Genomic DNA, 27,001 nt, shown 5'->3' with positions numbered 1-27,001 from the left:
AAATGGCAGTCCAATCTCTCTTTTTGAAAGTCTCAAGTGTTGGCACTCTCACAACCTATGCAGGCAAGTATGGAGTCTTCAGGTCAATCCTGGAAGCCCCGAATTCGGATCACAGAAATAGAGCGGTTTATTTATTAATTAGAGTTGGGAGGGACCTTGTAGGTCATCTACTCCAATGTTTCCCAACCTTGGCAACTTGAAGATATTTGGACTTCAACTCCCAGAATTCAACAGCCAGTGAATGCTGGCTGGGGAATTCTGGGAGTTGAAGTCCAGATATCTCCAAGATACCAAGGTTGGGAGACATTGATCTACTCCAACCCCCTGCTCAAGCAGGAGACCCTACATCATTTCGGACAAATGGCAGTCCAATCTCCCTTCAAAAGTCTCAAGTGTTGGAGTGCTCACAACCTCCCTAGGCAAGCTCTTTGCGCAGTGGTTAGAGTGCAGTACTGCAAGCTACTTCTGCTGATCACCAGCTGCCAACAGTTTGGCAGATCGAATCTCAGTAGGCTCAAGATTGACTCAGCCTTCCATCCTTCCGAGGTGGGTAAAATGAGGACCCATATTGTTGGGGGCAATATGCTTACTCTCTATAAACCACTTAGAGAGGGCTGTGAAGCAGTATATAAATCTAAATGCTATTGCTCTCACCGCCAGAATTATTTTCAGGTTGACTCTCTCTTTGGTTAGCTTCCCTCCGTTATTCCTCGTCTGGCCTTTTGGTGCTTTGGAAAACAGACCGACCCCCTCCTCTCTATGGTTGCCCCTCAGGTATCGGAAGACTGCTATCATGTCTCCCCTGGCCCTTCTCTTTGCTAGACCGGCCAAGAGCCCAGTTCCTGCAGTACTCTCCCTTCGTATCTCGGCGGGCTAAAAAAAAGGAGCGACGGGGGCAATTTTGCACGCTGGGACGAGAACGCGGGAGGAGAAGAAGAACTGCCGGTCTGGCCGGGAGGGAGGGAGGGAGGAGGAGGCGCCAATCCTCCTCAGGTTTGGAGAAAGGCGTCTCTCCTCCGCTCCCTCTTTTGCCCCCTCCCTCCCTCCCTCCCTCAGCCTAGGCTAAAAGGAGTCGCAGGTGAGAGGTGATCCGGGCTGGGGCGGGAGCTGAACGTCCGCCTGCGGTTTGGGGGGCTCCGGGTTTTCCTGGCTCCCCTCCCTCTTCGCAATCCGCCGAGCTGCGGGAGGCGGCATGTCCCAGGGAGGGAAGCAGGGATGTGTAGCCACACGCAGCCCCTGGCAGCCGGCCTGAGCGCGCACGGCGGCGACGGCAACAGCAGCAACGGCGGCGGCAGGAGGAGCGACAACCACCGGAGGAGCGCCGAGGCTGGCCGGCAGCTTCGCCTCGCCTCCCCAACCCAACGCGCCCGGGCTGGGCAGGGCATGGCAGCCCCCTTTCGCCGAGCCCCGCGCTAGGAGGAAAGCCAGCAGGCACGCCCCCGGCCCGGGGGTGGGCGGGGGGGAGGAAGCGAGGAGGAGCCGCCGCGATAGCCGAGGTGAGGAAAAAAAAAGGGGGGGGGAGCTGTTTGTCTGCTTTTTTGGGGGGAGGGAGGGATACGCGCGAGGGAGAAGGGTGTGAGTGTGGGGAGGGGGGAGAGCGCCGGGCGGGGGGGGGGCAAACTGAGGGGAAATAGAGCTGCCGGGAAAGAAAGGTAGGTCCGAAATGGGAGGCGCGCGAGGCGGCAAAAGGCAGCGGGAGGTGTGGGGGGGGGGCGCTGCCAGGGCGAGATGGCACACCGCGCCCCCCCGCGCGCCAACTGAGGCGGGCGCGGTCCCTTTTGGGGCGAGGGTGAGGGAAGGTTTGGGGAGGGCGGCGAGAGTCCCTCGGCATGTGCGTTTGCCGCGGCGGCGGCGGCGGCGGCTGAGGAGAGAACGCTCCTCCCCCTCCGCACCTGGAAAGGGAGCGGAGGTTGACTGTGTGTGGAGGGGGGGGAGAGGTTTGGGAAGGGTCCGCCGCCCCACCTCGGGGTGGGGCTCTCTCGGGGAAGAGGCTGTCAAGAGAGGCTTCGGGCCGGGCGTGTGCCAGGCGGCGGCGGCGGCGGTAGGAGCACGTGGGGCTGTGGTGGGTGCAGGGGGGTGGCTGCTCTGGGCTGCTTCCTCCCGTAGAGGCGTCCCTTTTGGGGGGGGGGGAGCTGTGGCGGGAATCCGTGCGGAGAAGGGGAGCCGGGCGATGTGGAGGCATCAGGCAGAGAGGATGCAGCCAGCATGGGCATAAGGCCTTTTTGGAGGGGGGCGGGCGGGCGGGAGAGGGAGGGAGAGCGCTGTCTCTGAATGAGGTAGTGTGTGTTCGTCTCTCTTTGATGTACTGAGGTTTGAGGCAGAAGAGAGGTATATTTAATTTAATATACATACATACATACATACATACATACATACATACATACATACATACCCGCCTGCCCTGCGAGAAATGGCAATTTTGAAGGAAAAAGTACCCTCAAATGGAGGCAAGGTGAACTCTTGCATATGGTGACAGGATGGGGAGAGCAAACCAGTGGGAGAGGACAGAGTCATTGTGGAGTTGCCTTTTGGACCAGTTAAGTTGGAAGTTGCCCTTTGGACATGGGCAGCATTAAAAAAAAAATTAATAATTAAGGTGGCAATACAGCCAGGGGTCCTCAATCAAACTTGGCAACTAAACTGGCAATACAGCCAGGGGTCCTCAATCAAACTTGCAAATCTTAACACTTGTGAACTTCAATTCCCAGAATTCTCCAGCCAGCATTAGCATTTAGATTTATATACTTTGCAGCCCTCTCTAAGAGGCTTACAGAGAATAAGTGTATTGCCCCCAACAATCTGGGTCCTCATTTTCCTAACCTTGGAAGGATGGAAGGCTGAATCAACCTGGAGCCTACTGAGATTTGATCTTCCAAACTGCTGGCACACCATGATCAGCAGAAGTAGCTTGCAGTACTGCGCTCTAACCACTACACCACTGAGACTCTATATTTTTGGGAGTTGAGGTCCACAAGGCTTAAAGTTGCCAAGTTTGAAGACCTCTGGCGTTAGACAAAGCCACGTTGTTTTTTTAGTGGTACACTTTAAACATCATAAGGGTGCATATGCATATAGTGTATAGATAAATATAAGGCTCACCAATTCTACCTAAGAGGGCTTTCCATGTATGTTTCTTACTTGGCCAATCTTGCGTTTGTAAAATTTGAATAATGCTTGTTCCTTTCCTGGGGCATGGAATTAGAAACTCAAAAATAAGAGCCCTGTTTTAAAGCAGCAGGAATTGCTTCCATATTTTAGGATAACAAATAGATCTCTGCTTTTTCTTTTCTTTTAATGCACTTACCTCAGTGCTAATTTCTCCAATCTACCCTCTCTAGGTTATCAGTCCATCAACTCTAAAAGGATTAGTTGAAAATAATTGGAAGCAGAGAAGTCAGCATCTTATCTAGTTTCTTGATGAATTCTTGATTCAGTAACTCTGCTGTACATACAGTAGTGATGAGCGATCCAACCATATTGTTTCAAATGGTATTGCATAACCTGTAACCCAGAAATTTACATGAGTATCCGTTTTTGTCTCACCCTCCTAGAGAACTGAAATTCAGCAAATTCAGGGAAGTCATCTAGTTCAGGGAATCTCTAAACTTGGCAACTTTAAGACTTGTGGACTTCAATTCCCAGAGTTCCTCAGCCAGCTTCGCTTTTGCTTCACCGGCTGGGGAACTCTGGGAGTTGAAGTCCTCAAGCCTTAAAGTTGCCAAGGTTGGAGATCTTTAGACTAGTTATAAGTGAAAAGATTCTTTTGGAATCTTATTTGCTGCCAGGGAAAGGAATAGCTTCTCCACAAACCATTAAAGACAGAGATCGAAGTGACAATATGGAGAACATGATTTAAGTGATACTGAGAAAACTGTTAACAATTTATTAGTTAGAAAAGATGCTACCAGATTCCTTACGAGTTTTTGGTAACCATGGACTAACACAGGTCTCCCACAATGAAAGTTGTGAAGAACCTTCAAAGTGATTCAGGATACAGAGCATCTAATTCATTTATGGGGGAAAACAATTAGAAAAAAAATAATTGATTTATGATTGCTGGTGACTTAGGTCATATCTCTGCTTTGAAGACTTTATTGGGAGTGGAGGGGAGAAATGACCTTTTCAATGACATGTGGCATTCAGCTGGGGTCCTAATAGCTCAAGAGGAATTGGTTACCAACTGTTCATCCTTAATCCATAAATTATTTTATAAGATTCACAGGAATCATTTTGCCCTTCCCTGATATGCAGCAGCTGTTCAGCAGCACAAAACACTACACCACGACATAATACTTCAGGATAAGAAATGAAAGCCAATCTGCTAGCCAATTGGAACAACAATAGAATTTTAGGGAAATTAGTAGAGTTCGGTTACCCACAGCAGAACGTGACCAGAATTCTATGTAGGCTCATAAAAATAACATCCTTTAATAATCAAACATGCATGGAATCTTTATTGTAAACTCACCCAGAATATCTTTTCAACAAGAATACATCCAGCTTCATGAGATCAACAATTTTGAAATGGGCGCGATACACTTGTGATTATATTCTTGTCTTTTCGTATTGCCTTAAGCTCTATCACCACTACAAAGCAACTTACGGCAACTATGTTACAGTGACTTTTGGGATTGTAGTTTGGGGAAAGTGCTGAGAGAATGTGGGTGGGGGACTTTGTTTTCCACCCAAAACAAAGGAGCAGCTGGTGTTCCCTCTGTTCTGTACACAAAAATTGACTGGACTTGCTGATGCATTTAGTTAATAGCAACAATAGTTCGGCATCTTTAATTCAAATGTGAGGTGGTTATTTTAAGACTTACAGGTTGGCACATCCTACTCTCCCCACTTTTCTTTCTTGTCCTCAGCATCTATTTCACACCGTTAGTGAATAAGGCTATTGTTGCAGCCAAGGTAAATGGCATGGCTGCAGGACCCCAGCTCAGCCTTCTTAGTGTCCTAAAAACGTATGTATTATCTAGATAATAAATACGATACAATACAATACAATACTATTTATTTATTCATTCATTCATTCATTCATTCATTCATTCATTCATTCATTCATTCATTCATTTACTTATTAGATTTGTATGCTGCCCCTCTCCGAAGACTCGGAGCTGCTCACAACAATAATGAAACAACATGTAACAAATCTAATATTTGTATAAATTTAAAAGACCCTTATTTAAGAAACCAAACATACACACAAACATACCATGCATAAATTTTATAGGCCTAGGGGGAAGGGAATATCTCAATTCCCCCATGCCTGACAACAGAGGTGGGTTTTAAGGCGCATACGAAAGGCGAGGAGGGTGGGGGCAACTCTGATCTCTGGGGGGAGTTGGTTCCAGAGGGTTGGGGCCGCCACAGAGAAGGCTCTTCCCTTGGGTCCCGCCAAACGACATTGTTTAGACGACGGGACCCGGAGAAGGCCAACTCTGGGACCTAACTGGTCGCTGGGATTCGTGCTGCAGAAGGCGGTCCCGGAGATATTCTGGTCCGATGCCATGAAGGGCTTTATAGGTCATAACCAACACTTTGAATTGTATATATATATAATATATATATAATTAATATAATATAATTAATATAATATAATTAATATAATATAATATAATATATTTCTTCTTGTATCTATTTCATAAAACAAGGACTAAAATTGGTACTAAATTTTCACCAGATTTAAAACTCTTTTGCCCTTGGTTTCCCCAGTGCGAAAAATTAAGCCCAAAATTCTACTTTTGCAATTCTAATTATAGTAATATATCCCTGCTATTCTACCAGCAATTCCTAGCCACCAGACGTCCCCCTCTTTTTAAAAAAATGCACCCCCTGGCTGCAAAAGGTTTGTCTGGCTTTGGCAAAAATGGAAATAAATGTTAAACCAATAAGTCTGTATATGTGTATATGCGCACACACCAGAGGTGGGTTTCAGCAGGTTCTGACCAGTTATGGAAAAGTGGTAGCGGAAATTTTGAGTAGTTTGGAGAACTGGTAAATATCACCTCTGACTGGCCCCGCCTCCCCCTATTCTCTGCCTCCCAAGTCCCAGCTGATCAGGAGGAAATGGAGATTTTACAGTATCCTTTCCCTGCCACAGCCATCAAGCCACACCATGCCCACTAAGCCACGCCCACAGAACTGGCAGTAATAAAAATGGAATCCCACCATCGGCATACACATATGCATAATAATAATAATAATAATAATAATAATAATTATTATTATTATTATTATTTATTAGATTTGTATGCCGTCCCTCTCCGAAGACTCTTTATTATGCATGTGTAAGTGGGCATGTGCATACATATGCAATCTATGAGGTCACCCTAGAATTTGAAGAAAGGTTAAAATGTTACAGCAGGTTATATTTTGCTCCAAGATTGAAGAGAAGAGGCTGGTCAGTGGTGGGCTCCTATGGGTCTGGTCAGTTACGCAATACCGGTAGCAAAATTTTGATATTTTCCCCCCTTCTGGGTATGTTTTCCCTATCACAGTAAATGAGGTTGAATGTGAGTAATTTTAGGAGAGCTGTGTGTGCATGTGTGTACATACACTTTATACAGTAGATAATCAGGAGTAGGCTACTGCCCGGACGGGGGGCGGGGAGGGGAACACAGTGGGGTAACGAAAATGGAGCTCCACCCCAGAACACCCAATTGTTGTATGCCGCCCTGAGTCGCCTCGAGAAGGGCGGCATAGAAATCAATCAAGCAATCAAGCAATCAATCAAGCAATCAAACAAACAAACAAACAAACAAATAAGCACTGAAAGATGTTGAAACAAAATGCACAAGCCAGGCCCACAGTGTGATAGTAAAATTTTTGGTAGCCCATCACTGGATATGGTCCATACGTACTGTATATTAGAGATGATGGGGAAGAAGAAGAGGAGCAGCCATAGTGCAAAAAGAGAGAGAATTGTATCTCTCATCTGTAGGATGAGCTATTTGCTGGCTGGGGAATTCTGGGAGTTGAAGTCCAAATATCTTCAAGTGGCCAAGGTTGGGAAACACTGGAGTAGAGGAAGTTGTCCATAGTTATCTTTGCTTTTTGGGGGGGAGGGGGTTGGGGTCTTTTGGGAGTTATTTGTACAGCTTTGGAATCTTTCTTGATGCAGCATATAGCATGACTTTTTCACCTGGTGTGATCAGTGAACATTCACAGGCGTCGAAGAGTAGCTAAGGTCTCTTGCATTGCTGGATCTTCAAATTTCCCACTCTTGCTGGCATGAATAATAGTATAGAGTAGCCGCAAGTATGTTGATTGGCAGTATTTGGAAGAAAAATATGTTAAAGGGTTCAGGAGATAAGTGTTTTTAATAGGAAAGTGAACCCAAGAACAAAGGGGAACAATCTGAGGTTAGCTGGGGGAAAGATTAGAAGTAATGTGAGAAAATGTTATTTTACTGAAAGAGTAGTAGATGCTTGGAACAAACTTCCAGCAGACGTGGTTAGTAAATCCACAGTAACTGAATTTAAACATGCCTGGGATAAACATATATCCATCCTAAGATAAAATATTTCACCGGAAATAGTATAAGGGCAGACTAGATGGACCATGAGGTCTTTTTCTGCCGTCAATCTTCTATGTTTTTAAAGAGAAAAGCTGGCATTTAGTAGGAACATAGATGCTTCCCAGAAAGGAATACCTTGGGCTCAATTCTTGCCCCTTCAGATAGTGTATTGAAAGACTTGTGCTTTAATATTCTAAAGGTTTGCAAGTTGGAGCAGGCTCATATCGACCAATATCCCCTAACATGAGGGATTTCCAATTTTTCACAATAAAAGGGATGCACATGTAATAAATAGATCTAACCATTGAAAAAAACCCAACTACCTTCAGAAAGGTAGACAGCAGTTGAAAATAACCATTGGACTGTTTCAGCTGGAGACATGAAACATTAGAAATAGCCAGGACTAAACAGCAACATGATTAAATTCATTGTCCAATTTTAAACTGTACTCCCATTAGGTGTTCTTGTGCTGCCAGAGATGGAGAAATTGTTCAGAAGTTGCTCAGAAAATGGTGAGAATTATTTTTCTGAGCACAGAGCAGAGGGTTGCACTTTTAATTAGCCAAGTAACCCCATGACCTTTTCTGTGTTTCAGCTTTAAATTTAAGTAAAGCTCTAAACGGGATTCTCGGTTGTGTACAGTTGGCAGTTCACCTATATAATGAACGACGCCTTCAGAAGAATCGCTCTATGATCTATGCTGTTGATTTTAAAGAAGGGCTTTGATTTTCGATAGATGTGGGGTTCTTAATCCCTTCCCAAGTAATTGGGGAGAAAAGCTTGAAAGGGCCAGGGGGGATGTGTTCTATCGTTTACGGAGCACAATATGCAAGCTGATTCTTAAAGGTTTCTCATTAGGTCCCACAGAGTTGGCCTTCTCCGGGTCCCGTCGACCAAACGATGTCAGTTGGTGGGACCCAGGGGAAGAGCCTTCTCTGTGGCGGCCCCGACCCTCTGGAACCAGCTCCCCCCAGAGATTAGAATTGCCCCCACCCTCCTTGCCTTTCGTAAACTCCTTAAAACCCACCTTTGTCGTCAGGCATGGGGGAACTGAGATATTCCTTCCCCCTCTCAGGCCTATACAATTTCTGCATGGTATGTTTGTATGTATTTTTGGTTTTAATAAGGGTTTTTAGTCATTTTTAATATTAGATTTGTTTCATGTTGTTTTATTGTTGTTGTTAGCCGCCCCGAGTCTGCGGAGAGGGGCGGCATACAAATCTAATAAATAAATAAATAAATAAATTTTAACATGTTCAACTTTGCGTCCATCCAAGGGTTTGGAATATAAGATATCTTGTTAGTGCTGCAAGAGGGGGCGGCAAAGCAGGATTCTGATCTGATCTTTGTTTCTTGTAGGTGACTATCTCGGTGGGGCCACACTGATCATGCTCAGGAGTTTCTGTCTTCAGCTCATGCCCTTACTTTGGATCCTTGCGGCCCATCACCACTTTATCCAAGGTGAGGATTGACTAAACATTCACTTGAACCCTCTAAAGCAGTGTTTCCCAACCGTGGCCACTTGAAGGTATTTGGACTTCAACTGCCAGAATTCCCCAGCCAGCAAATGCTGGCTGGGGAATTCTGGGAGTTGAAGTCCAGATATCTTCAAGTGGCCAAGGTTGGGAAACACTGCTCTAAAGTGCTGCCAAAGAGAAGAGAATATTTTATTTTGTCACTGGACATAGGGCCTTCCTTTTATATACCGTAACTCCCCGTGAGTGGGGAGTCTCATTTGGAGAAGGTTGTTCTTCAAATAAGCAATTTATTTTTCTTTACAAAATTGCCCTCCAGGATTTGGTTGAGATTTGGATTCCTTCCTAAAACAGAGAAGGCAGCCAAAGAAGAGTTTGGACCGTAAGGCAAAAGATTTTGGGGACAAACTGATGGCAAAGAAAGCATTATGTCTGTGGAGCTATTCAGATTTGTTGCACTTGTGCCATAGGGCTACATAAAAATGTATGTTTGTTATTGATATATTTTTAGGTATATATCTATAGAAATCCAAACATATAAATATGTATTGATATATACTGCTCAAAAAAATAAAGGGAACACTCAAAGAACACATCCTAGATCTGAATGAATGAAATATTCTCATTGAATACTTTATTCTGTACAAAGTTGAATGTGCACAACAGCATGTGAAATTGATTGTCAATCAGTGTTGCTTCCTAAGTGGGCAGTTTGATTTCACAGAAGTTTGATTTACTTGGAGTTATATTGTGTTGTTTAAGTGTTCCCTTTATTTTTTTGAGCAGTGTGTGTGTATGTATCACACACACACACACACACATATATATTTGTTTTCGTATATATATATAAATTGTATATATATATATATAAATTCGTATATACTGTATATATAAATTGTGAAGGAAAAATGATATAAAAAAAAAGAATTTAGAGTGGTAGATGGGCTGCAGGTAAAAATTGCCTTGTTTCTCACAGTAAATCATAGTAATATTAATAATAGATTTATTATGTTTACTTTTATGCCTCCCTGAGTCCTCAGAGAGGGGCAGCATGAAAGTCCAATTTATTAATAAATATGACACCTTTCCAGGAGTAAGAAATGTTCATTGCAGAAAAATTAAAATGGCATTGGAAATTCCTGGGAAATAGTGGCACAGTTTTACCTTTGATTTTCCTAGGACCAATAGGAGATGTTGTTTTTCCTTTGAACAAATCCAATAGAGCTTTAACACTGAGCAGGAGAGTGTTTCTCTCCCCCTCCCAAATTCTCCATCTGAATCTTTCACATAAAGGGAGAAAATAGCTGGAGGGTGTTTTGGACTGGAAACACTTTGGCCTTTCACTGTGATGTATCTGATTGGAATGAGTTTGGGTTGAAAACATGGAAGTCTTGTTGAAATTGAATTGGCTGACAATCAGGATGACTGTTCTGCACTGTGAGGGCTGTCCTGCACCTGAACTGTGCCTCACTGCATTTAAAATTTTAATGTAGGCAGTGACACCTACTGGACACTCTGCAGATGGCCTTAATAAGGACCAGAAATAATAAAGAATGGAAAATAGAGGTTACATTATTATTTATTTAGTAAATATACAGGCTGCTCATCTCATATATATGATTCTGGGTGGCTGACGAGCAAAACAAAATAAAAGTATAAAAGACAACAGAGTTAAAAACAACAAAATAGCACAAAATGCCTGAACTTTGAATCTAATCTGAATGTTTTGTTGTTATTATTTATGTTGTCTCCTGCAATATTTTCATACCTTAATTTATTCTTATTAAGGTTACACTTTGATCTGGAAAGGAAGTTGCTATTTGTAGTTATTACTGTCTTCATCCTGAGAAATACCTCAGCTTTGGGCAGATGTTTTGATACAGGAAATGACAATCAGAGGAAGGACTAATTAACCCTTTTCCTCCATCACAATCTGCTACCTTCCCTGAACAGAATTAAATTTCCATTTTTAAGATATACTATTGTTATCAGTACATCATACCTGATTTAGTTTTCTCTGCATTATCTTAGCTTTCTCCCAATGGAAACTTTAGCATGTCCTAGAGGTATCTAACAATAAATGATTACACAAACGCACTCAATGAAAGAGAAGCCAAGAGTAGCTTTGCACACAAGAAACTAGGATGGAGACAAAGGATGGAAAGAAGTAATGTCCAGAAATTGAAAGATTGGACTGAGGATGGCTCAGTTACAGACTTGGAGATACTTAGATAATTAAAAAGAAATCCGCACCTTGGAACACTTATAATTCTTGTCTCAAATGATGGGGCAAGGAACTGGAAATATTAGTGGACTCAGCTCTGAAGGTGGAGGAATCCATTCCAGTTTCTAAACTATTCCTTAGTTTTAGTTGAAGTGGTTATACTGAGCAATAGCCATTCTTGCTAGACAGTTGTGTTTTTTTTCTTCTGGTGGCAAGCCAGAAGAGGCTAGGTTTTGAATCCCGCCGTATACATTACACTGAGCCCTAATGTGCATTTTGTGTTTGGTATGGGAATCCAAGTGATCGAAGCTGCTCTGCAAATCGTGGTTAAACAGTGTGGAAACTCAAACTTTTGGAGGCAAGTTGTTCCGTTGATTAATTATTCTAAGTGTCAGGAAATTTCCCCTTAGTTCTAGGTTGCTTCTCTGCTTGGTTAGTTTTCATACATTGCTTCTTGACTGCCTTCAGATACTTTGTAGAATAGGTTGACCCTGTGGAGACAGTGTCCCGTCTATGAAATATGTCCTTCCAGATTTTAAGGTGTGTCACCCAACATGACTCGGGAGTAGGGATGGGGAGTGGCTGTTGTCAGTGTTCCCTCTAATTTTTTTTCGGGGGTGAGCGGAAAAGTATAGTGTCTGAGCAGCAGTCCCTTTGGGACTGGGCGGCATACAAGTATAAATAAAGAAAGAAAGAAAAAAAAAAGAAAGAAAGAAAGAAAGTGTGGGCGTGCGCTATCACACATGAGCGAGTTCTTGCATCCATAATTCTATCCTTTCTATGTCTCCCTCCCTCTTTCCTCCCTCCCTCTTTCCTTTGTATCTCTCCCTCCCTCTTTCCTCCCTCCCTCTTTCCTTTCTATCTCTCCCTGCCTCTTTCCTTTGTATCTCTCCCTCCCTCTTTCCTTTCTATCTTTCTCTCCCCCTGCCTTTCTCCAAGCCCTTCCCTTTCCCTATCTAACTACCCCCTCTCCCTCCTTTGTATCTTTCCCTCCCCTTTCTCTCTCTCTCCCTTCCTTCATCTTTCTTTCCCTCTCTCTCCATCCCTTTTCCTTTCTCTCTTCCTTCCTTCCTCTCTTTTTTGCTCTTTCTCTCTCCCTCCTTCCCTCCCTCTATGTCTTTCCCTCTCCCTCCTTCCCCCCCTCTTTCTCTCTCCCTTGCTTTCTTTCCCTCTCTTTCTCTCTTGCTTTCTTTCTCTCTCATTCTCTCTCCCCTCCTTTCTCTCTCTCTCTCTTTCTCTCTCGTTCACCACGCTGGCAACAGAGAGAAAAAGAGAGAGAGAGAGAGGGAGAGAGAGTGGAAGGCACCGTTGTCTTTGCCTCCGCCCGGCTCTGCAGCTAAGAGGCAGCAACAGCTCCGGCAGCAGGGAAACGTCGGCCGGGCTTCGGGAACGCCTGCCCTGGCTCTCCCGCAGCCCCCTTGCTGGAAGTCTGGGACGAAAGCGCTCCCAGCGAAGGGGCTGCGAGAGGGGCAGGGCGGGCATTCCCGAAACGGACAGAGAAAGCCCTCTCTCGCAGCAAAAGCGCTCCCAGCCAGGGGGCTGCGAGAGAGGGCTTTCTCCATCTGTTTCGAGAAAGTCCGCCCCGCCCCTCTCGCAGCCCCCTGGCTGGGAGCGCTTTCGTCCCGAGGAACTGAAGCTGCCGCAGCCGCTGCCGCCGTGAGAGAACTCGCTCCCCAAGGCAGGGGGCAGTGGAGGAGGAGAGGGGGCGGATCGGGTGGGCGGGAGGCAGGGCTGAGAGGCCAGGAGTGTGAGGGGGCCGGAGGCACCATGGAGAGGCAGGGGCGGCCGCGGCTCCCTTCTACTGCCCACGCCTCCCTGCCCGCCCCCCCCCCGCACGTGACCAAGGAAAAGGGTGAGCGCGCGGCCGAGGAAAAGGGTGCACGCAGGGGTATTTGGGAGCGAGCACACGCGCGCTCACGTGCGCAGCTTACAAGGAACAATGGCTGTTGTTATCGTTTTTGACCTTGTCCTATAACGTGAGGGGACGCTCGTTCGTGCATGATTTTCAGTGGTTTTTTGCTTTTGCGCAAGCATGGAAGCAAAATCATGCAAGGGAACATACGTGTGAATGTAGCAAGCATGCACGTGTGAAACATTGCAATGTGCATGCAGCACACCGGTATGAAGGTAAGAGGAACCCACCCCAGACCTGGTCCAACTTATTCAGGGCCCGACTCTTATGGTGGCTCACACATTGGATTTGTTTTTTCTTTCAAGGCAATAGAATTGTGATTTGGGAGTTGGGGGATGATAGCATCAGTCCTTATTTTGGCCCTAGATTTCATCACAGCGACCTCTCCGTAAAGGGAGCTAGGGCCTCTTAAGCAATTGAAGGACCAAATGCAGGTTCAGGAGGAGCCTGCCTGTTTTTGCCGAAGCTCTGGCGCACAATTCAGTGGAGGCTTTTGCTGCAGTTTGGAATGAGCACATGGCAGAGGCCCTAGACTGGATTATTACTCATGCAGATTCTGTGGTGACAGGTCTTTGTTTATGGAGTTGTGAAAGAGGAAGTGGCACAAGAGATGCCTTGTGTGCTTTGATGAAGGATGGAGAGCAAAGTTGATTGAATTCAGAGAAACCTCACCCTGGAAAACCTCTGGGGGCCTTGAGATGAAGATAGCAGAGCCACCTGGATGTTTTGGCAACATTGACTGTGGCAGTGATGGTGAACCTTTTGTTGCTCGGGAGCCAAAAGGATGAATGGGCACTTGATAGCATGCACGCAGGTGCACACCCATAAGGCAATGCTCTCCACCCATGAATGTTCACAGTCACTATGCTGCTCCCCCCAGCACATGCGCACAGGCTTCCTTCCTTTAAGCTGTGGAGCTGCCCTGCTACTTACGTTCAGTGGGGCTGCCTTACTACTCACCTTCAGATAGTTGCAACCAGGCCTTGGACACCTCGGTGCACGGATTGGTTCCTATCAGTACGCTAGAGTGCGCTGTTCTGGTAGCGGCCTGCCAAAGACTCCAGTGCCGTCTTCGCCAGTCTGTGGGGCAGTGCCATCTTTTTTCCTAATTTTGGGGTCCTCCTTTGCTTCCTGCGCATGCGCAGAAGCAAAATCTCGCAAAGGGATACTCATGTATACGAGATTTCAGTGATTTTTTGCTTCCGTGCATGCGCGAGGGTCCCCTTGTGAGATTTCAGCACATCTTTGCTTCCGGTGCATGCGCGCGGAAGCAAAATCGCCTGCACGCCTGAATCGCTAGGATGCGCAGGCATCGCACCGGTATGCCAGTAAATGCGACCCGCTCCTGCCTTGGCCCATTTCTTCTGCAGCCTGCAAGGCTTTCCTAAAGGCCTCTGTAGCTGGTAACAGAGCTCTGGACTGATCTGGAGGTGTGTTATTGGCTGCAGAGGCCTTCAGAAAAGCCTTGCTGGCTGCAGAAGAAATGGGCCGAGATGTGGGAGGCCTGACTGCAACTGTCCAAAGCCGAAGGCGTTCCTGACAGTGAAAAGGAGGCTGGGGTGAGCACACGAGTGAACTTCTGGTTGGGCCATTTTTCGTAGTCCCCAGGCTTCAGGAGGCTTTCCTGAAGCCTGGGAAGAGTGAAAAAAAACTGAAAAGAAGGCTGAAAATCAGGCAAGCTGGAGCTGACATAAGGCAGTGCTTCATGTACCCTCAGATATGGCTCTGCATGCCACCTGTGGCACGTGTGCAGTGATGGGCTCCTATGGGAACGGTCAGGAACGCAGTTCCGGTTGCAAAATGTATTATTTTATTTCATTTCATTTCTATTTTATTTTATTTTATTTTATTTTATTTTATTTTATTTTATTTTATTTTATTTTATTTTATTTTATTTTATTTTATTTTATTTATTATTTTATTTTATTTTATTTTATTTTATTTTATTTTATTTTATTTTATTTTATTTTATTTTATTTTATTTTATTTTATTTTATTTTATTTTATTTTATTTTATTTTATTTTATTGTCAGTCCAATACACAATTCAAGGAAAACCTTTGAGGAAATAGAATTAGAGAAAGAATAGAAGAGAGAGTATAGGATAAAATAATCAATGAGAGAATAGAAGAAAGATATAGGGATAGAAGAGAAGATATATGGGATATAGGAGAGACAATAGGACAGGGGTCGGAAGGCACTCTAGTGCGCTTATGCACGCCCCTTACTGACCTCTTAGGAATCTGGAGAGGTCAACCGTGGACAGTCTAACGGTAAAATGTTGGGGGTTAGAGGATGATACTACGGAGTCCGGTAATGAGTTCCACGCTTCAACAACTCTATTACTAAAGTCGTATTTTTTACAGTCAGGTTTGGAGCGGTTAATATTGAGCTTGAATCTGTTATGTGCTCTTGTGTTGTTGTGGTTGAAGCTGATTTGGGTGGCATACAAATCTAGTAAATAATAATAATAATAATAATAATAATAATAATAATAATAATAATAAATAAAAATAATAAAATAAACTAAAGAATAGTAGTTACAGAAAGGCAAACCCAGCCAAATGAAAGGAAAATACTTTATACTGCAAGAACAGTTCAATGGTGGAACCAAATTATCAAAGCGGTAGTGGACTCCTGATCATTAGTTAAACGGGTTGGGCAGGCTGAATAATTTTTATTTGGATACCTAAATGTCCTTTCATGTATAGCATTCTGCAGACTTGAACTTTCAGAGAAAATGTTTAGACTGAAATGATAAATGCACGGGACCTACATAGTAAAAGAATAGATCAAGATGGTGTGATACAGTGGAAGATACAGAGGAGATGTACACAGACTTTGAAGAAGTATACGCCTGAAATGAAAAGGAATTTTCTGTATCTTGGTTCCAATTTAGTATTTCTAGGGAGAATAGGACTTTGACAAAGCTTTTGTCTTTAAGTGTGTTTCTATTTTTATGAGGAAGTGAAGACCGTAGGCAAAAGAATAAATGTGCAGTTATTCCAATGAAGTGAGTGGAAAACCTCAAACACATTAGTACTACTTTCATGGATTGTAATATTTTATTTTATTTATGTTTTACTCATTTTAAAATTTGTATTATTAATGTCTATTCCACCTATCTTGCTGAGGTGACTCTTGGTGACATAGAAGTTTAATTTCCGTGAAGAATCTTGGACTGGGATCTCAGTTTTTTTCTGATATGACCAGTCTATATTATGTCAGTCTTATACTTTCATCATAATGTTGATCTAGTTAGCAATTGCATCCTTGGCTTGTATGTAAAGTTCTACACTCTGTTCTAAGTTGCAGGTGATGACTGCACTGACCACTGCAATTTGGCCCACGGCAGCTGTGAAAAGGATGGCAAATGCAGGTAAACAATTTTTTTTGATGCAAGTACAGTATAGCCTTTTCTTTGTTTAGCCTTCCACTCTGTCTGCCGTTGCTTCCTTTTCAATATAATCTTTTGTAACAATGCCTAGTCACAAGAGGGGATGTCTTTCTGTGATTCTGTCACAGAAACCAAAGAGACTGAGACACCCAATGGGACACTTCGTTTCAGCAAGTTGAAAAATAGAAGTTGAGGGAAGGATTTAACTTAATTACTTATAGTGAGAGAAAGAGGGCCTATAGACCTGACATCTGGTGTGTGTTCTTGAAAAGGGGAATTCTGGATGTGAGAAGAGTACATTTACTTAAATTTGTATTGTACATTATTTTGTACTGTTTTAATAGTTTTGTTTTTTATGTGTTATGGCATGCACTGTCGGGTTACTTGTTGAGATGGGCAGCTATCGAAATACATAAGTACATACATGCATACATATATATACACATACATATACGTGTGTGTGTGTATATATATATATATGTATGTATATGTCACATGTTTTTTTGCTGAATTTGAAAATTAAGGGAGACTAGGAGAGATCTATTTCGGCCTTATTTTGGCCTTATCAGCTAGCCATACCCACTGGGACTTGAGCCTGCAACCTTTGCCTTGTAAGGCAGAGAATTATCCTCTAGGCTACAGTATCCAATCCCTTCAGCTCTGCACCAGGGAAGGGTTACATATCACATGTCTTTTGCTGAAATTTTAAAATTAAGGGAGACTAGGATGGCACCATTTCGGCCTTGTTCTGGCCTCATCAGCTAGCCACACCCTTACTGGGATTTGATCCGTCAGCTTCTGCCTTGTAAGGCAGAGAATTAACAGCTGAGCCACCATATCTGATCCCTTCAGCTCTGTACCAGGGAGGGGCTATATGTTTTTTATGTCAGATCACCCTGGTATATTGAATATATATATATACACATACATATATATACACAGTATATGTATATATATACAGTATATGTATGTATATGTATATATATATAAATGAAGGTGTAATGATTAGCAACTAAAATTGAATTAGACAGCAGTGGTTATTGAAGATTTATTGGCTATGTGATCTTGAAATGAACCATGAAACAATTTGATATACTAGTGGAATATCGGTTTGAATGGCGTTTGAACATGCTTCAAATGGAATTGGGCATATTCTGGAGAAGTAGGTTGAAGGCAAAGATGAAGAGGCATTGGGAAGGTTTTTTTGATTGAAAACAGATTGCTTCTCTGAGGCAGAAGTTAAATGAAAGATGAGAAGTTCTACTAACCAAAGCTAGAAGGAAAATCTGTATCAGAGACAAAATTCCAGTTCAGCACCTTTAACTTTTTATTTATTTCGAATTGGATAATAAGATGTTAGGAATAGCCTTTGTGCATACATATCAGGCACACATTATGGAATTGGAGCAGAGTGGGTTCTGACTTACCATATTTTTCAGAATATAAAATGCACCTTAAGTTTTGGGAAAATAGGGGGGGAAATTTGCTATCATCCTTAATCTTATCAGCTTCAGCACCTTATTTTACCCCCTGGTTAGAGCTTTAAAAAACCTTATTCAGAGAGAGTAACAATGAAAGAGCTTGCAAGCCAGTAAGAGCTGGGAACATTGTTAGCACCTGGTTTGGGCTGGAAAGAAACATTTGGAGCAAGTTAGAGCAATGAAAAAAAGACTTAAAGAAAGAAACATTTGGAGCACGTTAGAGCAATGAAAAAAAAGACTTAGGGCTTGGAAAACATTCTTCGCATAGAGAAATAATGAAAGAGCCTGCAAGGTAAGTGCTGGGAAGATCATTTGCACCTAGGTAGGGCTGGGGAAAAGGGCTCAGAAAAAAAGCTACATTCAGAGTATAAGACGCACCAGAATTTTCAGCCTCTTTTAGGGAGGAAAAAGATGTTTCTTATACTCCGAAAAATACAGTACCTTGCTGCCAGTTCACTTCCTTATGCACCACGTGGGCATGCTGTGTAGGCACATCGGCATGCGCAGTGCTAAAAGCCGACCTTCTATGCATGCGCAGAAGTGAAAACCAAGATGGCGGCACCTACAGCACCACTGCCAGTTCGGTGATTGAGGGGAAATTCCCACCCTTGGTTCTATAGAACCGGTCCGAATTGGTAGGAACTAGTGATGGGTGAACCCAACGGTGTACGGGTTCAGCATGTTCGGATGAACTTTACGCAAAATTCGGCCGAACCCAAACCAAACCCGAACTCGAACGGGGAATCCCTCCCGTGAAGAGATTCCGGGGGCGGAGCTTTGACGTCACTGGCAGGTTGCTAAGGATGCCAAGGTGATCACTTCCTGGATTCCATGGAATCCAGGAAGTGATCACCTTGGCGTCCTTAGCAACCTGCCGGTGATGTCAAAGCTGCGAACGCCAAACACAACCCAGAAGTTTGCCCAAAGTTTGAAAAAATTTCAGGTTCGGGTCCGGCATAACGAACACCGCAAAATTCAGTACGGGCCCGAATTGTGCGGGTTCGGTTCGCCCATCACTAGTAGGAACCCACCTCTGAATTGGACAAGATTTAGGAGGGAGGGTGGTGGAAATCCCTTGACTACATATGTTATATTTGAATTTTCTCTGCTCATCCAGATCTTGCATTCTTTTGCAGATGTGATCCCGGTTGGGAGGGAAAATATTGTGAACACTGTGTGAGAATGCCTGGCTGTGGCCATGGGACATGCCACCAGCCCTGGCAATGCATTTGCCAAACTGGCTGGGCTGGCAAGTTCTGTGACAAAGGTAGGTTACTCCAATTGAAGCAGGATGGAAAAACCTTAAATAAAAACTGGACAATGGAGACACACATATTGGCAGTGGATATTCTTTCATAATGCTGTTTTACACTGAAATGTGTGTGTGTGTGTGTGTGTGTGTGTGTGTGTGTGTGTAAATATATGCATACATATATGTATGTATGTATATATGTATATCTCTTATCAGAAGCTTGTCCCCATACATAGTGGCCAAACTGTATAAAAAAATATAAAACTATATTAAAAAATTCAAGGATATTGCACAGCGAGATATGTAGCTTTTACTGTAGATACAAAGGAAGTCATATCTGCAGAGAAGAACACAATTGAATTCCATGTACATGTAGTCCTCAACTTGCAACAGTTCATTTAATGACCATTCAAAGTTACAGTGGCACTGAAAAAAAGTGACTTATGACCATTTCCCACATGTATTACTGTTGCAGCATCCCCATGGTCATGTGATTTACATTCGGATACTTGACAACTGGTTCATATTTATAACAATTGTTGTTTTCCGGGGTCGTGTGATCATCATTTGGGAGCAAAGTCAATGGGGAAGCCAGAATCACTTAATGACCTTATTACTAGTTTAACAACTGCAGTGATTTACTTAACAAACGTGGCAAGAAAATGGGGCAAAATTCATTTAACAAATCTCTTACTTAGCAACATAAATTCTGGGCTCAATTGTGGTCATAGGTTGAGGACTACCTGTGCATATGGGTCAGACCCAAGGTTTAAACCCTAGGCCAGTGATGGGGAACCTTTTTTGGTTCGCATGCAAAAAGAGTGTGTGTGTGCATGCCAGCGCACCTGCCCACACCCATTCCCTCCCCTCTATGCATGTGCACCCCCCACACTGCCCCTGCATATGCGCACAACCTCCTCTGGCCCCTGTGCATGCACACAGGCCTCACTGAAGCCTGGGACAGTGAAAAAACGGCCAAATGCGCAAACCGGAAATACAGAAAAACGAACTTCCGCTTTTCCAGTTGGGCTGTTTTTTGCACTCTGGGGCTTCAGGGAGCTTCCATGAAGCCTCTGGAGTGCGAAAAAACAGCACAATGGGCAAACCGGAAATATTTTTCCAAATTTCCGGTTTGCCCATTTGGCCATTTTTTCACATCCTGGGGCTTCAGGGAAGCTTCCCTAAAGCCTCTGGAGGGCAAAATGCTTTCCCCAAGGCTGAAAATCAGCTAGCCAGCATGTGAATGCCAGGCATGCCTTCTGATATGGCTCTGTATGCCTCATGTAGCACGCATGCTATAGGTTCCCCATCAATGCCCTAGCTGCTCCGAGTCTTTGGAGAGGGGCGGCATACAAATCTAATAAATAATAATAATTTTCTCCTACATTTTAAAATTGAGATTTGGATTTTTAGGTCATTTACTTCCCAGCTTTAAAAACTGACACCTGCATTTTCTCTGACTTTGGTTCCTTATACTATTTTTAATTTTAAAACAACAGTAGCAGTTCAGTCTAAACTTAGTAATCATAGAGCCTTGTTAGCAGTCTCGTCTTGTCTTTGGAAGGATGTCTTTTAAGAAGACAACAGTTGTTAGAGTTCTTGGCCCTCTTCCTTTCAGATTACAAGCCTCAGTAGGAATTAGGTGCCTCCTTATCAGGCAGGGAAAAGACAATGATAATGTACTTCAGGGGTTGGGGGGAAGCCATTTTTAATTTTAGCAGTTTCAGTATAAGTGGCTTTTGTTGAATATTGTCGACACTTCATTCCACCCCTTGCAAGGTTTCCCCTTTGGGACACTGTTGGGTCAACAATCTTCACCCTTTGAACATTTCACCCTGTTTGGGAGGGACGTTCTTGCATTCAGAGAATGTGTAAAGCATGGATAAAGCATGTATCCAAGCTCTACTACATTAACATGTTAGGTTGGTTAATTGTGTGAATGGGTTTCAGTTTGTTTTTGAGAGGAAAACTAAAAAGTAGCTTCTGGGTATGAAGAAGAATGGAATGAATCTGGACAATAAATTATTTTAGGAAAATGTTTTTCCTTTTGATCTAACTACTCAGTTCTACTTTCTACTACTTTCTAACTACTTTCCTCCTCCTGGATTGTCATTTTGTTTGTTATAGACACTAAGTATGTTATGCTACTCGGTTGTGATGAAGTTTTTTTTCATCATTACTTTATGGCTGAATTTATCATCTTTTCTTGAGATCAAGTTCATTAAAAGAAAACTTCCACCCATAAGTCAAGTCAAATTACAGGCAGTCCTTGACTTACCGAGAATCATTTGTTTAGTGACCATTCAAAGTTACATTGGCACTGGGAAAAGTGAAATATGACTGTTTTTCACACTTATGACCATTGCAGTATCCCATGGTCACATGATCAAAATTTGGTTGCTTGGCAACTGGCTCGTATTTATGATGGTTGCAGGGTCCTGGGATTATGTGATTCCATTTTGCGACCTTATAACAAGCAAAATCAATGGGGAGATTCACTTAACAACCAAGTTAATAACTGCAGTGATTCACTTAATAATTGTGGCAAAAAGATCATGAAAGGGGACAAAACTCATTTAACAACTGTCTCACAAGCATACATTTTGGGTTCAAATATGGTCAAGGACTGCCTAAAGATGAGTCTTGGGTAGATGGCCAAACAATTGTAACTTTTATGAATCTCGCTATAGACTTTGATGGGATCATCATCCTTTTTTGTGTATTTTTTAAAATTCTACTTCATGATTATAGCATAAAAATATAAACTGCTCAAAAAAATAAAGGGAACACTTAAACAACACAATATAACTCCAAGTGAATCAAACGTCTGTGAAATCAAACTGTCCACTTAGGAAGCAACACTGATGGACAATCAATTTCACATGCTGTTGTGCACATTCAACTTTGTACAGAACAAAGTATTCAAAGTATTCAGATCTAGGATGTGTTCTTTGAGTGTTCCCTTTATTTTTTGAGCAGTATATACCGTATATATTTAAAGCAGGACTTAAAATTGGCATGAGACAATCAAGCTCAAATATGTTTTAAACCCGCCTTCAGTTTCTATGTTTTTGGTGATTTCAGATGTTCATGTCTGCGAGCATCAGTCGCCATGCAAAAATGGAGCTGAGTGTGTGTATGATCGTGATGGAGAATATTCCTGTCTGTGCCTTGAAGGATTCCATGGAAAGGACTGTGAGCTCAAGACAGGGCCGTGTGAAAAAGCAGGGTAAGCAGTCTTAAATTTAAAAAAAGATGGTGATAGCAGAAGATAATCTGAGACTGGAGTGCCTCTAAATTTTACATCTTAATTTTACATCTTAAAGAAAATGCCACATAAGCGTAAACAAGTGTATTATAACATTTGGGCAAAGATCGGCTAAAGTTTTGCCTTTACAAAGAGTAAATTGAAACTTCCAACTTTGTAATGGACCTTGTGATAATCTGATTTAAAAAAGCATGATGGAGTTTTAGATTTTTAATTAATTATTTGGATTCAAGATATTGTTTATTATATGTTGTGAGCCGGTCCGAGCGGCATAGAAATCCAATAAATAAATAAATGAATGAATGAATGAATGAATGAATGAATGAATGAATGAATGATGGGTCTTAATTTTCCCGATTTTGTCCTTTCAGATTTCCGTGCAAAAACGGTGCATTGTGCCACGACAATAATGGCTTTGCGTCCAATTACACCTGCAAGTGCCTGGCTGGATTCGCGGGTACACATTGCGAGATTGACGTCGACGACTGCCTCATGCGCCCCTGTGCCAATGGCGCCACCTGCCTCGATGGCATGAACCGCTTCTCCTGTCAGTGCCAGGTTGGCTTCGAAGGGCGTTTCTGCACCATCAACATTGATGATTGTGCCAGCCGACCATGCAGGAACGGGGCTAAGTGTTATGATCGCATCAACGATTTCGATTGCTTGTGTCCCGAGGGCTTTGTTGGGAAAACATGCGAGCTCCTAGCTCCAGAGGCAACCTGGATTACTGAGTCTCAGCCTGATGCCAAGGACCACAACAGGGCTGTGAGAAGCACAACCAGCAGCTACTCTTGGATGACCCAGTCTGAGCCAGCCAAGGTTATAGTTACTGGAAAGCGGATTACTAACTACAGTGAGAAATCGAATGATGGCGGGCTGTTAATCTCTGTGAAAGAGGTGGTAACTCAGCAAGACTCGGGACTGAGTCAGTCACAGCTCATTTTAGTGCTTGTATTTGGGGGGATCACTATTGTGTTGGTCTTAGTGACCGTGTTGTTGCTGCTGAAGAATTGGCAGAAGGGGCGCCAGAGAAGCCAGAGCCCCTCCCAAACGGCTAGGAAGCTTCAGGACCAAGAATGTCAAGTGGGAATGTTAAGTACAATCTTGATAGAACCCAGGAAAACAACGGAGCTGTAAGGAGCCAGGATCAGGGCCTGGTTGGTCTAGAAATGCCCACTGGCGACTCAGAGAATCCTCCCAGCTGTGTCTGGGGTCAGTTCTGGCTGCTTTATCTCCAAAGCCTTGAGGGCTCTGATGGAACTGAAGGCTGTGAATTGGCATGAAGGAAAATGTCCACAAGGCAGTAGGTCCTGCTTTGAGAAAAGAATTATTGAATGTGTGCAGTAAATCCATTGGCATGTTGACTTCCACTCATCAAGGCAGCCAAGGAAACACTGGGCTAGGATAACCCTCCTTTTGAAAACAGCAAGTGGATCAGAAGGTGGTTATCCGAAGTACATTCTACATTGCATGATGGTGTCAAAGGTACCAGGAGAGTTTGTAGGAGCTGAAACTTTGTAAGGCCTTCAGGCATCTGATAACTCTTGGTTAGAGAGTCTTTGCAGATTTATTATGGCCTATTTACTTCTGAGAGTTTAGAAAATGCTGTGGATATGCCCTGACTTGAATTCTGGTCCAAACAATATTGAATTTTTCCACCACTTTCTACCGTTTCTGCCATGATGTGTTTCCAATGACATTATCTTCCCTTCCTCGTAATGCCATGAGACAGTTTGCTGATCATTTTTATTACTTCTCCCCTCTCTTCCATTTCATTTTCTTTCTTTTTGTTTGTTTGTTTGTTTGTTTAGTTGCAAATGAAAGACAGATTCTGTATTATACCAAATCATCTCAGGTTTGTTAATACTTTAATTTTATATCACATTCATTCACCAATTCAGCAACACATTTTCTCAGCTATGGTGTCAAACCATGTTCATTCTTTGCCTTGGATATCTGATTTGAGCCTTCACACTTGCCAGAAACGATGAAGATGGATGTCTATGAAATAGGAAGTAGAGCTCAGTTCTATTTCTAATTGCAAGGAGAGAGTTCTTGAGAGGAAGAATTTAGGAGTGACAGCAAAACAATTATATTGTTGGAGGATTCCACATAGTATACATGGGAGAGAGGAAAAGAGGTACTTGCCATAAATTTGGAGAGAAGGATGCCTCAAGATCTACATTGGATTCTATCAAAAAAGAGGTGGTAGAACTGCTGAAATTTCAGGGTTCCAGATACAAAACAGTTTTCAGAATGATTGTTTTGTGCTGAGTTTTGCCTGTTTTCAGCAACTGGTGTTCCTCTCTCATCTGCTGTTCCTGTTCTAAAGGAATATTGGAAGTTGTCTTATCTTACAGCAAATCACTTCACTGGTGCCATATTGATTGGCCCTACTTCCCCAGGAATTTAGGTAGGAAAGTATCCAATCCTTACTGGGCAATGGTAGGATTTAAAAAGTATACAATCAATTACTTTACCTTCTCTATATGATAGTGAATGTTATGATGCAGTTAAACAGAAAATATTGCATAATGCTATTTGGGTTGAGTGATAAAATCTGTTCCATTCAGTAGTACTTTCTATATTCCATCAAGATAAGCTTGTAGAATGTTCATGTTGGCCTTGGCTGCTCAGGTCCCTCATCTCACACCAGAAATATGTCAACACTTTAGGATTGTGGCTAGGTTCCTAGATTGTGTACATGGAAATAACTAAGTTAAGCAAAAAAAAAAACCCCTGAAGGAAAGATTATTTTTGTAATACACAATTAATAAATGTGTAACTTTATAAAATAAATACAGTAATTAAAATACTAACAATCAGTGCTTTCCTGCCATTTCCACAAATTTTCAATTTTGCATCATCAGAGCTCTGTCACATTTAAGAAAACATCTTTTTTTTCTTGCTGAGGAGTGTCTGGAAAGGATGAAGTAATAATAATGTTTTCCCCAAGTATTGATACTCTTAGTGTTACTTTTCATCTTTTTAGGGATGGTAATTTTGATGTAGGCATTGATCCATACGGCTAGTAATTAGTGGCATATGGAATAAGCTGCAGGCAAACAACGTGTAGTGGCATCACAAAACTGCTATTAGATACAGTGTGATTTCTACCTACAAACAGCTCTACTTACAAACTTTTCTAGATAACAACCGGGTGTTCAAGATTTTTTTGCCTTTTCTCAAGAACCATTTTCCACTGACAAACTCAATCCTCCGAAACTGTAACTGGAAAAGGCAGGGAGAAGCCTCTGTGAGGCCTCTCTAGGAATCTCCTGGGAGGAAACAGGGCCAGAAAAGGCAGGGAAAAGCCTCTGTGGGGCCTCTCTAGGAATCTCCTGGGAGGAAACAGTGCCAGAAAAGGCAGGGAGAAGCCTTTGTGGGCCCTCTCAAGGAATCTCCTGGGAGGAATTAGGACCGGAAAAGGCGGGGAGAAGCCTTCCTGGGGCCTCTCTAGGAATCTCTTGGAAGGAAACAGAGCCTCCACCCTCCCTGTGGTTTCCCCAATCGCACACATTATTTTTACATTGAATCCTATGGGAAAAATTGCTTCTTCTTACAAATTTTTCTACTTAAGAACCTGTTCATGGAACAAATTAAGTTCGTAAGTAGAGGTACTACTGTACTTGCATTCTGATGTTTGACACAAATACATAAATGACATGTGATGAGTCCAGAGATGGGCTGCTGGAGGTTCGCAGGGGTTTGGGAGAACCTCTAGCTACCTCTTCTACAGTTCGGAGAGCCCTCAAATCCCACTCCTGCCTGGCTCAGCCCACTTCTCCTCTCCCCGGAGTCCTTATGTAGCTCATTTTGGATGCAGGTAAGTGCAGGGCATGTGCAGAGGCTCGGGGTGGGCGAAAAGTGGGACTACTGGAAGTTCATAGGGGAGGGCCATTGGAGGCTGGGGAGACCATTTTCACCCCCCCCCCCCCGAAGACTGCAGTATAAAACCCCTGGAGCCCAGGGAGGGCAAAAATGCCCCCCCTTTCCCATGGTGCAGGACAGTAGTGGGTTCCTACCAGAACAGATAAGCATGCTGCAGTGGTAGCAAAAGTTGAGCTGCACACACAGTGCGCTGGTAGTGGCAGCAGGAGGCCAATTAGGCCACTCCACCATAGCCATCCAGCAACCGGGCAGAGAACCTACTAAAATTTTTGAAGCCCACCCCTGGTGATTACATGTATCTGTTATGTTGAAACATAGAAACAGAAGATTGACAGCAGAAAAAGACCTCATGGTCCGTCTAGTCTGCCCTTATACTATTTCCTGTATTTTATCTTAGGATGGATATATGTTTATCCCAGGCATGTTTAAATTCAGTTACTGTGGTTTTACCAACATGTATCTGTGTCCCTTTCCATGATATGTGTGTCAACATAATTGCACAAGTGCACTTGGGACAGACCACAGCACACAAGTACTTGAAGGCACTGTGTGATGATATTACTCCTGATGTCATATTGATATC

At 43.2% G+C, this 27,001-nt stretch overlaps 1 protein-coding gene across 3 annotated transcripts; it reads left to right on the top strand.

The window, feature by feature from the left end:
- Positions 1-1,059: 1,059 nt before the first annotated feature.
- DLK2 (delta like non-canonical Notch ligand 2) lies at positions 1,060-25,346 on the top strand. Of its 3 annotated transcripts, none has more exons than XM_070734182.1 (6): positions 1,060-1,496; positions 8,879-8,980; positions 16,439-16,508; positions 19,144-19,274; positions 22,344-22,488; positions 22,899-25,346. In XM_070734182.1, exons 2-6 carry the CDS (start codon positions 8,908-8,910, stop codon positions 23,662-23,664), a joined length of 1,185 nt encoding a protein of 394 aa, XP_070590283.1. In that variant the 5' UTR covers positions 1,060-1,496; positions 8,879-8,907; the 3' UTR covers positions 23,665-25,346. The 3 variants fall into 3 exon arrangements, with proteins under 3 accessions (XP_070590283.1, XP_070590284.1, XP_070590285.1); XM_070734183.1 differs by having other exon boundaries at positions 1,092-1,496; positions 16,445-16,508; XM_070734184.1 differs by lacking the exon at positions 1,060-1,496 and adding an exon at positions 2,477-2,536.
- The last annotated feature ends 1,655 nt before the right edge of the window (positions 25,347-27,001 follow it).

The sequence above is a fragment of the Erythrolamprus reginae genome, chromosome 1, assembly GCF_031021105.1.
Source record: "Erythrolamprus reginae isolate rEryReg1 chromosome 1, rEryReg1.hap1, whole genome shotgun sequence".
NCBI classification, from domain to species: Eukaryota; Metazoa; Chordata; class Lepidosauria; order Squamata; family Dipsadidae; genus Erythrolamprus; species Erythrolamprus reginae.
This window is presented reverse-complemented; position numbering and strand designations above follow the sequence as displayed.

What these genes read in the sequence shown, in the direction of transcription:
- DLK2 (XM_070734182.1), top strand. Translation starts at nt 8,908, where the DNA reads ATGCTCAGGAGTTTCTGTCTTCAGCTCATGCCCTTACTTTGGATCCTT. An exon ending in GAAAAGGATGGCAAATGCAG is followed by an intron (nt 16,509 to 19,143) that starts GTAAACAATTTT and finishes ATTCTTTTGCAG; the next exon opens with ATGTGATCCCGGTTGGGAGG. An exon ending in GGGCCGTGTGAAAAAGCAGG is followed by an intron (nt 22,489 to 22,898) that starts GTAAGCAGTCTT and finishes TTGTCCTTTCAG; the next exon opens with ATTTCCGTGCAAAAACGGTG.